General features: G+C 33.3%; 1 protein-coding gene across 2 annotated transcripts; it reads right to left on the reverse strand.

Annotated features, from left to right (window-relative positions):
* Nucleotides 1-1823: 1823 nt before the first annotated feature.
* LOC108219493 (pyridoxine/pyridoxamine 5'-phosphate oxidase 1, chloroplastic) lies at nt 1824-10729 on the reverse strand. 2 transcript variants are annotated; one of them, XM_017392969.2, is made up of 14 exons: nt 10444-10729; nt 9686-9889; nt 9558-9596; nt 8888-9055; nt 8692-8797; nt 7551-7705; nt 7169-7411; nt 6782-6870; nt 6179-6229; nt 5981-6071; nt 4056-4160; nt 3907-3977; nt 3322-3417; nt 1824-2250 (listed from the first exon to the last, which is right to left on the reverse strand). In XM_017392969.2, the coding sequence occupies exons 1-14, from the start codon at nt 10609-10611 to the stop codon at nt 2184-2186; spliced, it is 1653 nt and encodes a 550-aa protein (XP_017248458.1). In that variant the 5' UTR covers nt 10612-10729; the 3' UTR covers nt 1824-2183. The 2 variants fall into 2 exon arrangements, with proteins under 2 accessions (XP_017248458.1, XP_063947999.1); XM_064091929.1 differs by lacking the exons at nt 1824-2250; nt 3322-3417 and having other exon boundaries at nt 3907-3997; nt 10444-10695.
* Between the last annotated feature and the right edge of the window lie 983 nt (nt 10730-11712).

The raw sequence follows: 11712 nt of genomic DNA on the forward strand, positions 1-11712 counted from the left end.
ATGAAAGTGGTGGGGGTGCTGACTCCTGACGTGCTGTCATCTTCTGCCAAACTAGAAAGAAAGTGGAGTGATGACATTGACTACCCTCTAATCCCTCCGACCCTCTCATTTTTGACACGTATATTAAGATATACATAAAATAAAATTTTATAATTAATTTTTAAATTTTTTTATATAAATATATAAATATTAAATTTTTATTCAAAAAAATTTATCAGTTTATGAAATTACGTTTTATAAAAATTTTAAAATACGTATCAAACCCAGTGTTGTAAAAAGCGGGAATCGAACTTAATCGGTGAAGTCACGGAACAAGGATTAATCGGAGATTAATTGAATTGTTCGGGGATTAATCGGAATGATTGGTGATTAATCAGAGATTTAATCAGTTCGGCGAGTTACGGAACATGGATTAATCGGTGATTAATCGTGATTAATTACCGACTTTTAAAATAGAGATCAAACCCGAGATAAAGAACCCGGAGGAATTATATTATGCGCACAGGGAGAGAAAAAGAGAGCTAGCTTTGGAAGTGGTCAAACACATCTTTGAGAGGAATTAAGTATTCATCCTCTCATGTATCTTTCAGAGTGGAGCCTGCCACAGCCAAACGGATAGAAACTAAAGAAAAATACATCTTAATCGAATCTTGCGACACTTTCAAACGGGTACAATACCTGATCAGCAAATCAAAGTGTTGAGCCACATAACACTTGCGCTTCCCTGTTTGACCGGCTTTTCATCAACACGCCCAGGACGTATTGCTTTCAGGTGAAGATTTATTGCACTACTGGTCAGATGGTACCATCGTTACACTTAAACAAGTTTGAATTTCAATCTGATCCGTTTATTCGTAAATTTGACTCTTGAATATCAATCTGATCCGTTTAGGGTTATATATCAGCCACCCATTACATCAAAATATCTCATTTTAACCGCTCATCTCATCAAGGACTCGTTTAAGCCACTATAAACAAAATATATATCATTTTACCCATGTTACTATTAAAACTTTTTTACTTAATCATTTATTAAAAATTAACCATTTGTTTTTTTACTACAAAACCACTTCGAGTACCTTTATAATTGTCTCTAGTATTTATCAAAATAATTTGGGAATTAATAAAGCAACATATCTATCTATTTTAAAAAAATATTTAGTTATAAATATATATTTATGCGATCACCCTAACTATGTTGCTTTAGAAATTTCAAAATTATTTTGATAAATATTAGAGACAATTATGAAGGTACTCGAAGTGGTTTTGTAACAAAAAAATAAACGATTGATTTTTGATAAATGATTAAGTAAAGAAGTATGAATAGCGATATGGGTAAAATGATATATATTTTGTTTACAGTAGCTTAAACGAGTCCACGATGAGATGAGCGGTTAAAGTGAGATATTTTGACGTAATGGGTGACATGTTTGATATATAACCCGGATCCGTTTATTTGAGAATTTGAATCTTTGACTAATGACTACACCTGACCTATAGTCAAGCGTTAAAAGTATACAGGATCGAATCTTGTGGAAAAAAAAATAATTGACAGATACATATCTTTTAACTCGATGTACTCTTACTCCGAGTATACAAGAATTCCAATTGGCAAGAAAATATTAGACAAATAGATAATATCGCCTCTTGATCCGGTTATCGGTGAAAGTTTGAACTTGAATATGCGTGAATATATTTAAGTTAAAAAAAAAAATTGGCCTATTTTAGCTTTGTATTACCAGTGAAAAACCTATTGACTGGTGAGAATTCTCAAGCATACAGATGAAAATAATGTAAACTTTTAAAAATTAATTCACAAACAATTATGGTTATATAATTCCTTATTTAACATCCTTGTTCCTGCAACCATTCATCTCCAACAGCAAAAGAACAGAAGACAAACAAAGAAGCAATGTTAATTCTGAATCAGAATTTGAAACAAAATGGCTATCTTTTAAGGTACTATAAATCATAAATGAAGTACATCAGTTAAGGTCCTATGAATACTGTAACATGCCCATCATTGCTTCAATTTTTTATTTTCGTACCTTCACTCTGAATCATTCATCGCTAAAAAGTACATGTATGTCACCATATATATAAGATATGACCATACTATCACCTGAAGAGAAACTGGACAGTTGTGTAGCTAATTTTTACAATGAAGAAGTTGCAAATGCTAGTCAGGGAGCCAGCCGCTCAATCTTCCACGCCATCCTCCCCTCAATCTCTATAGGAGAATAACGTAACCTGTGGATTGTAATGACACCAAACTAGTTAAAAACATATAATTTGGATGGCGTTAGTCATGATTCTTTAATGAATTGAAATTTATCAGCTAATTCCTAGAAAATTTAGCATCTGAACTCTCTCGAGAATCTTGCAAACGGTAATAGTTGACAAAGCAGATTCAATATCATATTTGTATAATATCTATGCATGTTTCAAAGTGCTAAGATATTTGTACTCCAGTTTGGACGGTACGAGTGTAGGCAACCAAGACATGGTTCAACAAGTACAAGATACTATGAAAGCCGATGCCAAATGTCTAGCAAATAAATTTTCATATCTTACTGGAATTCACAAGAAAAAACTTGGACATGTAATTATAATATAAGGACATGATCTCTTTGCAAGACGGTTATTACACAAATTTGTCAGGGGTAATTATAGGTTTGTGCCCTTCTTTTCTCCAGTGTTTTTTCAACTCTTTCTTGTACTGATATCAATGCCAGTTTGACCAAAAATCATTGTTTCACATCCAACTCGATGTCATATATCTATATAGTCAACTCTAGCCAAATTTTAGTAGACGGAGGATCAAAAGTTGATGTAGAATGTCCTTGCTATGCAGTGTTGTATTTCTGATTCAAGCCAAGCTGATTTTAGTTCTATCTTATTATGTTGAGTAGAGCTTAAAATTTATGGAGTCCAAAAATTGTGTCAGTATTAAACAAGTCGGATTCGAGACTCAAAACTATTTGTTGAACTCAATAGAGAACCCTACTCATATATAAAGCCCAACCCAAGATATATATAATCAAGTTAAGATCACGCCAACCGAGTGGAGCTCGTCAACAACTCAAATCAACTTAAATTCCTCACCGATCCAAAATGCTTGTTTGGCTCAAGCTCGAAATTGATTTTAAGTCAACTTGAGCCCATATTACTGAGTCAAGTTTGAGCCGAGTCAATTCGAATTACAGCCTCCCTCATTTCTCCAAATATTATTAATTTAATAAAATGGTTATTTAAGACAAAACAGAAGGGGTATATGACAAGTATGAGGCGTATAAAGTAGAAGGCTGGTATAAGAAATACCTATCATGCAAGCGAGATTGTTGTCCTTGCCAGAATTCAAAAGCCTTGGGTTTTAGCCGGTATCCCCCCCAATGTTTTGGTTTGGGAATCGTACTTCTGCGCAAACAAAATATATTGTTAAAGAGACAGACCGGAATTCAGAATAAATCTACCAACCATTATGGAAATGGTCTTCACTGAAATATACAACTCAGAACCAGAACTAAGTGGCAATAATTTTCAGTAATAGCTTGATATTGTTTACATTATTGTAAAAAAAACTAAAAGCTTATGGACAAATAACGCTTGAACTCCCAAAGACAGTGGCACCGCACATAATCTCAATGCCAATTTGATGACTCATATTCGTTGTAGTTCACAATAGCAGAGAAAGTATATAGCAAATACCCATAATACATGTTAAAAATAACTTGTTTACAACTGCTCTACTTATAATCATGGATGATGCAACCATGATGTAGTCAATTACTTGGTCTAATTAACTTAATACAACCAGACAAACAAATAAAGGTAAACATATCGATGTTTTTGTTGAGCAAAATTTGGTTAGCAAGACAGACAAGATCAGAGATTTCGATTGCTGACCCATCAGAGAATTTTTCTTCTAATTCTTTGTGATATTGCTGGAGAACATCCCGTCCAGGAATCACTGAGCTCTGAAATAGATTTAACAAGACTAAATGTGACTGTCTTTAGTGGACATCTCATATTTATATGAACTGGGATATAAATACCTGCTTGCTAACTATAGCTCCAATTTGACTTCCTCGAGGACGACTATGAAAGTACTGTTCAGATTCTTCCTCAGAAACCTTCTGCACTGAACCTTCCACTCTTACCTGGAAAGAGATCCATTTCAAAAATGGAATTGCCAGGTTGATTCTATTTACAGAATATGACATACAAGATTGAATTTTTCTATAGAAAAAAATAAGTAAGGAAAATTCAACGATGTTCTATTCTAGCTTACATCTTGGTGTTCCTATATATATGCGTGCGTGCGTGCGTGTGTATAGGGTCTTACTCATATACAAGACCGTGGTAGGGTCTTACTCATATACAAGACCGTGGTGGATCCAAGTTTTGGCTCTTAGGGCTGTCTGGAGCCTATCCAATGCCTGTCCAGAGCCTAGGCAAGGCTCTAGTGGGCCTGGGATGGATTGAGTGGAGGCGAGGGAGAGCCCTGGGTGGGTGATGTCCTGTGTGTGTATGTGTGTGTGTGTGGGGTGGGGGGGGATGACATACAGAGGGTGGGTGATGTTGTTTAGGAGTGGTTTCTCTTGGTTTGTATGCAATGCACGAGTGTTCTTTATTTTATATATATATATATATATATATATATATAATAATTTTAGTATAGTTAATGTCAATAACATATTAGAATTCATAAATTAAATTAAAATACAATAGAATAATATGCTTTATTTGTATTTTTAGAACTATATAATAATCATATAATTTTAATATGTTATTTACGGAATTTGAACCTTATTTATTAGTATTAAAATATAAATATTTTAATCTGTTGACTGGATTCAAACCTTAAACCTTTAGCAGTACTTTAGTCGGTGAAATATAAAAAATTCAATCTAATGAATTAAATTTAAGTGATCTAACGGTTATAATACATTGTAACCGACTACAATTCAACGACCAAACTTTTGCATGTTTAGCTTTAATAATATAATATCGATATATGGAAATGATTAGGTTCTTGGTGCAACTTCAAATGCTTTGAAGAATTAAAACTGCATTTACATTTTCAAAAAACTGCTATACTAGCGTGTCCACATAAACAGAGACGGAACCAGAAAAATAATTTGGAGGGGCGAAAAATGTTTATGCAAAAAATACATTCCGACAATCTAGATTTTATTGACAAGTTCATGAATTTGTATGCACAAAATCCATATTTACATGAGATTTCTATATATATCTAAAGGGACCATCAAGAATTGTTAATTTGCGAGGGACCAAATGAACTCTCAAAGCAAGTTCTATACTCAAAATAGAATAAATACAAGCTTTTTAGGAGATTTTTTGGGGGACAAATGACCATATAATTAAATTTTATACTCAAAATAGAATTAATTTAAGCTTTTAGTGGAAGTTTTGGGGGGACCATGGCCACCCCATGCCCCCCCCCCCCCCCCCTCCCCCCTCATTCCGTCCCTGCACATAAAGCTCATCTTAGTTTTAGTATCCGGCCTACTCAGCATAAAACTATCAGGTAGTTATTAAACAAATCCAATCTGGAAGTATTTGTTTGTTACGAGTCGTAACAAACAAATACTACTCCCTCTGTCCCTCTCATTTCTTTACAGTTTTTTTAACTGCTTGGCACGTATTTTAAGATGCATTTAAAGTATAGGTTCACAATTTTTTTAAAAAATTTTCTTGTTATGTATAAAAATTTAAACATTAAACTTTTATTCAAAAGAAAAAAAATGTTTAAAATAATTTTCAAATTATATTTTATGAGAGCCTTAAAATGCGTGCCGAGCCCCCGTCCTAAACAATTGATGGGGACGGAGGGAGTATATTGGAGGTACAAAATAATATATTCCTCATAAGAAAGTATACACAAGTCTAAAGCATAGGGAGCCATTTCTTTTAATTTTTATGTGTCCAGCTGAAAACTAGAGAGTAGAGATATTACCTGACGATTTAAACCATCCCAGTAAAAAAGAAGTGCTGCATGAGGATTTTCAGATAATTCACGAGCCTTTTGGCTTCCATAATTAGTGTACCTGCATATAAACAGTAGTCATTTACTAAACAAAGATATTAATTATATAGATAAGCTACATAAAGCATTTAGCATATTTCATCACACAAGCTACATAAGAGGACTAACCAGACAAAGCCATCTTTATCAAAACCTTTCAGCAATACCATTCGGGAAGAACTGCATCAAAAAGATCAGAATAAGTTGAAGTGGCTTTTATTGAAACAAAAAGCAACCACGATTTTTTTGTACCCCCAATACATCTTGCATGCATATAGTCTCATAAAATGAAAAAGATTCTGTATGCCCAATTTGAATCGATCTCAACGGATCTTGCCATTTCTTTCTTCTTTTGTAATTTTTTCTTCTTTTTTTTTAATATAAAAATCATCATCCCGCCGCTCCTACCAATGCTTGCTTATGAGCACAAAGGGTCATAAAGAACTAGCCCTTTGAATAAGTGAATAAGCGAGGCTTTCCCGATAGAAAGATTTGACTTGCACAAGCACAGCAGATGATCTAAAAAAGTTGACAGGTTACTACTCTGCTCAAAATGTCTGAGCTTTTAATTAAACTTCACCGACTGTAATCACCATTGTGAAAACATTATCTGCTTGCCAATTGCAATCAGGAAATCACTACTTCTCTATTCTTTCCTCATATGATCTTGGGATGTGATCCTCGAGTAATAAACACCAAATGCCACGAAATTCAAGGAAAAAATATACTTACGGTCTGCCATCTTTCCCAGCAGTGGACAAGGCCATGGCATTTGGTTCCTTTAAGCTTGCAGCCACTGCATCTTCAAACCATTTCTTGAACTGTAAAATTAAGAGATTGATGTTATAATACTAAAACAAAGAGATGCTTTCAAATAAATTGCAGTTGCTCAAGAAAAAATTATAAACAGATCATACATTCTTCATTCTTGAACTGTAGAATTATAGATTTATTTTTTTAAACTATAGCAACCAAGATGCTTTCAAACAAATAGCAGTTGTTTTCGAAAAGATAACAACAGCTCATATTAATCAAAATTGTTGCAAACTTTACATCATAAAAGGGGCACCATTTGGTGTCAGAGATGGTAAAGATAAATTACAGCTTATATAATTCTACCTGATCGAAAGGGTCAGCCTCCACCTGGTCTTCACGAAACTCAGGAGATATATAGTTCTCTCTTAAAGCTGATATGTCTATATTGAGCGCTTTCCCAATCCGAACACACATAGAAGTGCCAGGATATGGGGGCAGCTGTAGCTTGAATTTGTTGATAATCAAAGGAGGGACAAACCTCCCGCCAAGAAAGTGGTGCATTCCCTCAAATTTTTTTGCACAGAGCTTTGGAGCAGTTAAGGAAACCTAGGTAAAGGATATGGTACACTTAAAAAGGACAAGTGTAATATTTTTACCCAAATGAGAATAAACTGAAATAGTCGAACAATGTTTAACTGTTGACTATTGTATACAAATACTACAAAAATTTCCATCATAGACTTACCAACATGTCAGGTTTTATGCCTTCACCTGAAATATCTCCATCTTCGACATGCCAACCAGATGGAATATCTATAGAAATAACTGGTGAACCTTGACTAATAATTCGTTGATGAACCAGTCTCTGGATCAGCTCATCAAATGGTGGACGTGGAGTACCTAAAACATTAAATAAAACTAAAACGAAGCAAAATAATATTCATAAAAGTTGCACCCATAAGGGGTATCTTGTGGTGAAAGATAATATATTTGTATGAAGCTCTAATAGGAATATTTTTTTTTTGGGTGTATGATAGTAATATATTTCCATTACAGTAAAGCAACTCAGGCACAACAGGTCATTCAAGTTTGTCAGGCACAACAGGTCATTCAAGTTTGTCAGTGAATGAGATGATTAATGGCCATGTTTGGCAATTAGCTGTTGGCGGTAGCAGATTGAATTAGCTATTTTGACTAACGGATTGATTTAGTTGTTTTGACTGGCAGATTAAATGAAACTGTTTGTATTTTAATTAGACACATGAAAATCCTCTAGTTGAAAAATTCTCCAAGTAGCTTTCAAAATTAGGCAGTCCATAACACGAGGTTTGAAATTCCGCATTAATGTGGGGTAGTTCCTCGCAAAAAAAATAAATTAGCAGATTGAGTCCAATATTAGAAGATTCATCTACCAAATCTCTAATTTGATTCAATCATGTAATGTTTTTTTTAATCAAACCTCTGACTTCCATGTAGGGCCAATAATTTTAACCAAGAAAATCTAACCACGTTAAGGTTGCAATGACTAGAAGTTGGCATAAATACAGATAACTATGCAAAAAGAGAATGAGAATCTCAGACTAAACTAAACAGAGTAACTACAAGACAACAACATCTAGTCTCGGCCTCGTTAAAAAGGCCTACCCTGAACAGAGTGTGGAAACAGTAAACTGGGGCTCACTTTACATACAACAGTTTTCCTTCTTTTTATTCTTCCTGATTTTATGTTTCTCTTATTTTTATGTCATTTTTCCTGGCTTTTGGAAAAAAATATTGAATTGCGTCATCAATATTGTTATTAGATATGTGAAACTGAAAATTATTTTCACGAAACAGTTCTAGGATAACAAATAAATAGTTTTTCGTAATAAAGAAAGAAGAATAACCGTGAAATGAGAATCCAAACATTGCATCCACTAGAATGTCAAAGTTCTCTGATAATTCCGTAGGCAGATCTTCCACTGGGATGAAAGAAACGCCTAGTGATTCCAGCTACAACATAATTGTGATAAATGAGCATTTAATAAATTCTAAACCATTGAGCTCTTAAGATTTGTCATTTGAGATTTTGAATTTCTATACCTGAGTGACCAAACCAGTATAAAGAGTCTTTGCAGTACGCTTTGGATAACAAACAACAGGTTTATATCCGAAGTGATGTAGATGACGAGCGGCTACAAGACCATCGCCACCATTGTTTCCGGGACCGCAAATGACAAGTACATTGTTATGCTGGCTTGCTGTATAGACCTTTCAACAAAAATTGGTTTACAGTATACTTTATTAATGCTGTATAGAAAAAGTATATTGCACTGTTTAGGCTCATATAACTTAAAAGATTCCAGTGCATGGAGAATGGTGCACTTAAAAATAAAATAGTTGAAATACTATATCTCTTATATTCTCATGGATATTTCCAAACACCAAAACCAATTTAAATATCTGGAAGGGATCACATAACAGCAGCTAGGGTAACATAATTTAATTTAATACAGCAATAGGTAATTAAGAGACACATAACCTCTTGTACTTTAGCACTGGATATACTGTACCCTAACTAAAAGGTGAGAGGCAACAACGGGAACTTGTTATGCAGGAAAGGACTCAGTATGAAGGGTTTGGATTGAAAAGTGAAACTGATAAAAAAAAAAAAACTTTCCCGAATTTCTCATAACCATAATTTATATCACCTAATGTTTTCTTGTTATCATAAATAACAGGAAATATGAAGTGAACGTCATACACCACTTACCTCTGCTATTGCTGAGGCAACACTCAGACCAGCCAATTCCTACAAATACATACACTAAATTAATCAATGCACAAACAGTTGATAATTGTATTAGCAAGCTCAAAAAAAATTAGAAAATTCACTCAAACCATTAGTTGATCGACACTAAAGCCTAGAGGACCCATAAGAATCTCATCAACTTCAGCTGCTTCTTTCTGAGAGAGATAAGAAATAGCATCTGAATTCTCTATACTTTGCAGCGACGACACCATTCTATTCGCCATAGCTCTGCCTTCACCAGAACTCTTACAGAAACCACGAGCTTCAAACCTCGAGGTTTGACCTAAAAAACCCTACAATCAGAGATTTGTTAGTGACAATTAAACCTTCATTAATATAATACATGTGCGCGGAGAGAGTGCAGTGAATCACAACAAATAAAGTATGTGACAATTAAACCAAATCTCTCTCTCACACACACACGCGAGTATAGGTTAAAAACCAATTTAAGCATGAAAACTGTTACATATACAATTACAAATCACCTGGTACAAATCAGCTCTGACAGAACCAGAAATCACCAGTCACAATAATACAAACCATCAGTCATAAATTCATAATAATACGAATCAATTACACCATTGGAACACCGGTTAAAGAGAGTTGCGATGAGTTATCATTGATCACTTTTCATTCTAATTTTGGTGTTCGTTTAAGCGTGCACAAACACATAATTTACAACTAAATATCTAATTGATACTAGTCGCTAGTAGCAATTAAACATCTCCCGACAATATACCGTATATTGACAAAGGACAGAGATAGAGAGAGAGAGAGAGGGGAGAGAAGGAGAGAGAGCGAGAGGGAGAGGGAGAGGGAGAGAGAGAGAGAGAGAGAGAGATTTTACCGAGAGAGAAGCAGGAGGAGATTTGAGAAGAGAGGAGTTGAGAGGCGAGGAAGAATTGGAGTTGGAGGCGAGGAGAGAGACAGGAGGAAGCAGCAGTAATTGAGTGAGAATACTACAGGTGCTGCTAATACATGTCATAGTTTTGCATTTCCGCAATAACAAGTGCATTTTATCATCACCATCGCTCTTCTATTTCTTCACCACCAACCCCTATGTATCCGTGGTGCGGGCATTGTTCTAACATTAACTTTTTCTGGTGTGGAACGTGAACACGATTTTATTGTAACCTAAACTATAACGGTAAGATATAAATGCATTTTTATCTGTATTTTAAAATTTAATTTTGTACAATTTTCTCTCTAGTTACTATTATTATTGCTGATGTCCAAATTATATTTTTAAAAATTATATTATTTGATCTCTTTAATATGTAAGCATTTATACAGATATTATCTTTACTACTCCCTCCGTCCCATTTTAACTGCTTTTGACTTTTTTACACGTATTTTAAGGTGTTAAAAAATCACATCTAAACATAATTATTGTTTATAAAATTTATATCAAATAAAAGTTTAGAATCTAAACTTTTATTTGATATAAGAATTAAATCTTTTTATTAAGCGTAGATACTATTTTTTTACACCTCAATATACGTGTCAAAAAGTCAAACATCAGTTAAAATGGGACAAAGGGAATACTATATATTATATATAAAAAATTTGGCGATTAAGTTCATAATTAATATATAATTTATTGTGAATAATATTTTGTGATATAAATTTTTCTATATACTAACAATTATTAATAAGCTAATTAGTATTCTCAATAAAAAAAATAAAACTAATATATTAATTAATTGAGATTTTCATATGTTGTTTAATTAAATATATATATAATTTGTCTGGGAAGATTATAATATTTTTTTCTTATATTTAAAGTTGGATATTTTTATGTAATGATAGTTGTTAAAGAGAAAATTCCATTTTAGTTTCACAATTTGGCTCGATATATACTCCAAAATTCATGTTGCTATATAAAATTTATATATATATATATATATATATATATATATATATATATATATATATATATATATATATATATATATATATATATATATATATATAACTTTTCTACTTGTAAATTAATCGACTTGATTCCATTTCTAAATGATTTTATAACTTTTAACATATTTAATTTCTCATAAATTTCGTTTCCAACTTTAAAATCCCTGACCCTTTATTGTTTAATCATGAATAACAATCGTGA

This window comes from Daucus carota, chromosome 4, assembly GCF_001625215.2.
Source record: "Daucus carota subsp. sativus chromosome 4, DH1 v3.0, whole genome shotgun sequence".
NCBI classification, from domain to species: domain Eukaryota; kingdom Viridiplantae; phylum Streptophyta; class Magnoliopsida; order Apiales; family Apiaceae; genus Daucus; species Daucus carota.

Coding starts and splice junctions, on each gene's coding strand:
- LOC108219493 (XM_017392969.2), bottom strand. CDS start 10,611: ATGCACTTGTTATTGCGGAAATGCAAAACTATGACATGTATTAGCAGC. Junction 8,798..8,887: donor ATACTGGTTTGGTCACTCAG/GTATAGAAATTC, acceptor ATTATGTTGTAG/CTGGAATCACTAGGCGTTTC. Junction 7,412..7,550: donor GCATAAAACCTGACATGTTG/GTAAGTCTATGA, acceptor TCCTTTACCTAG/GTTTCCTTAACTGCTCCAAA.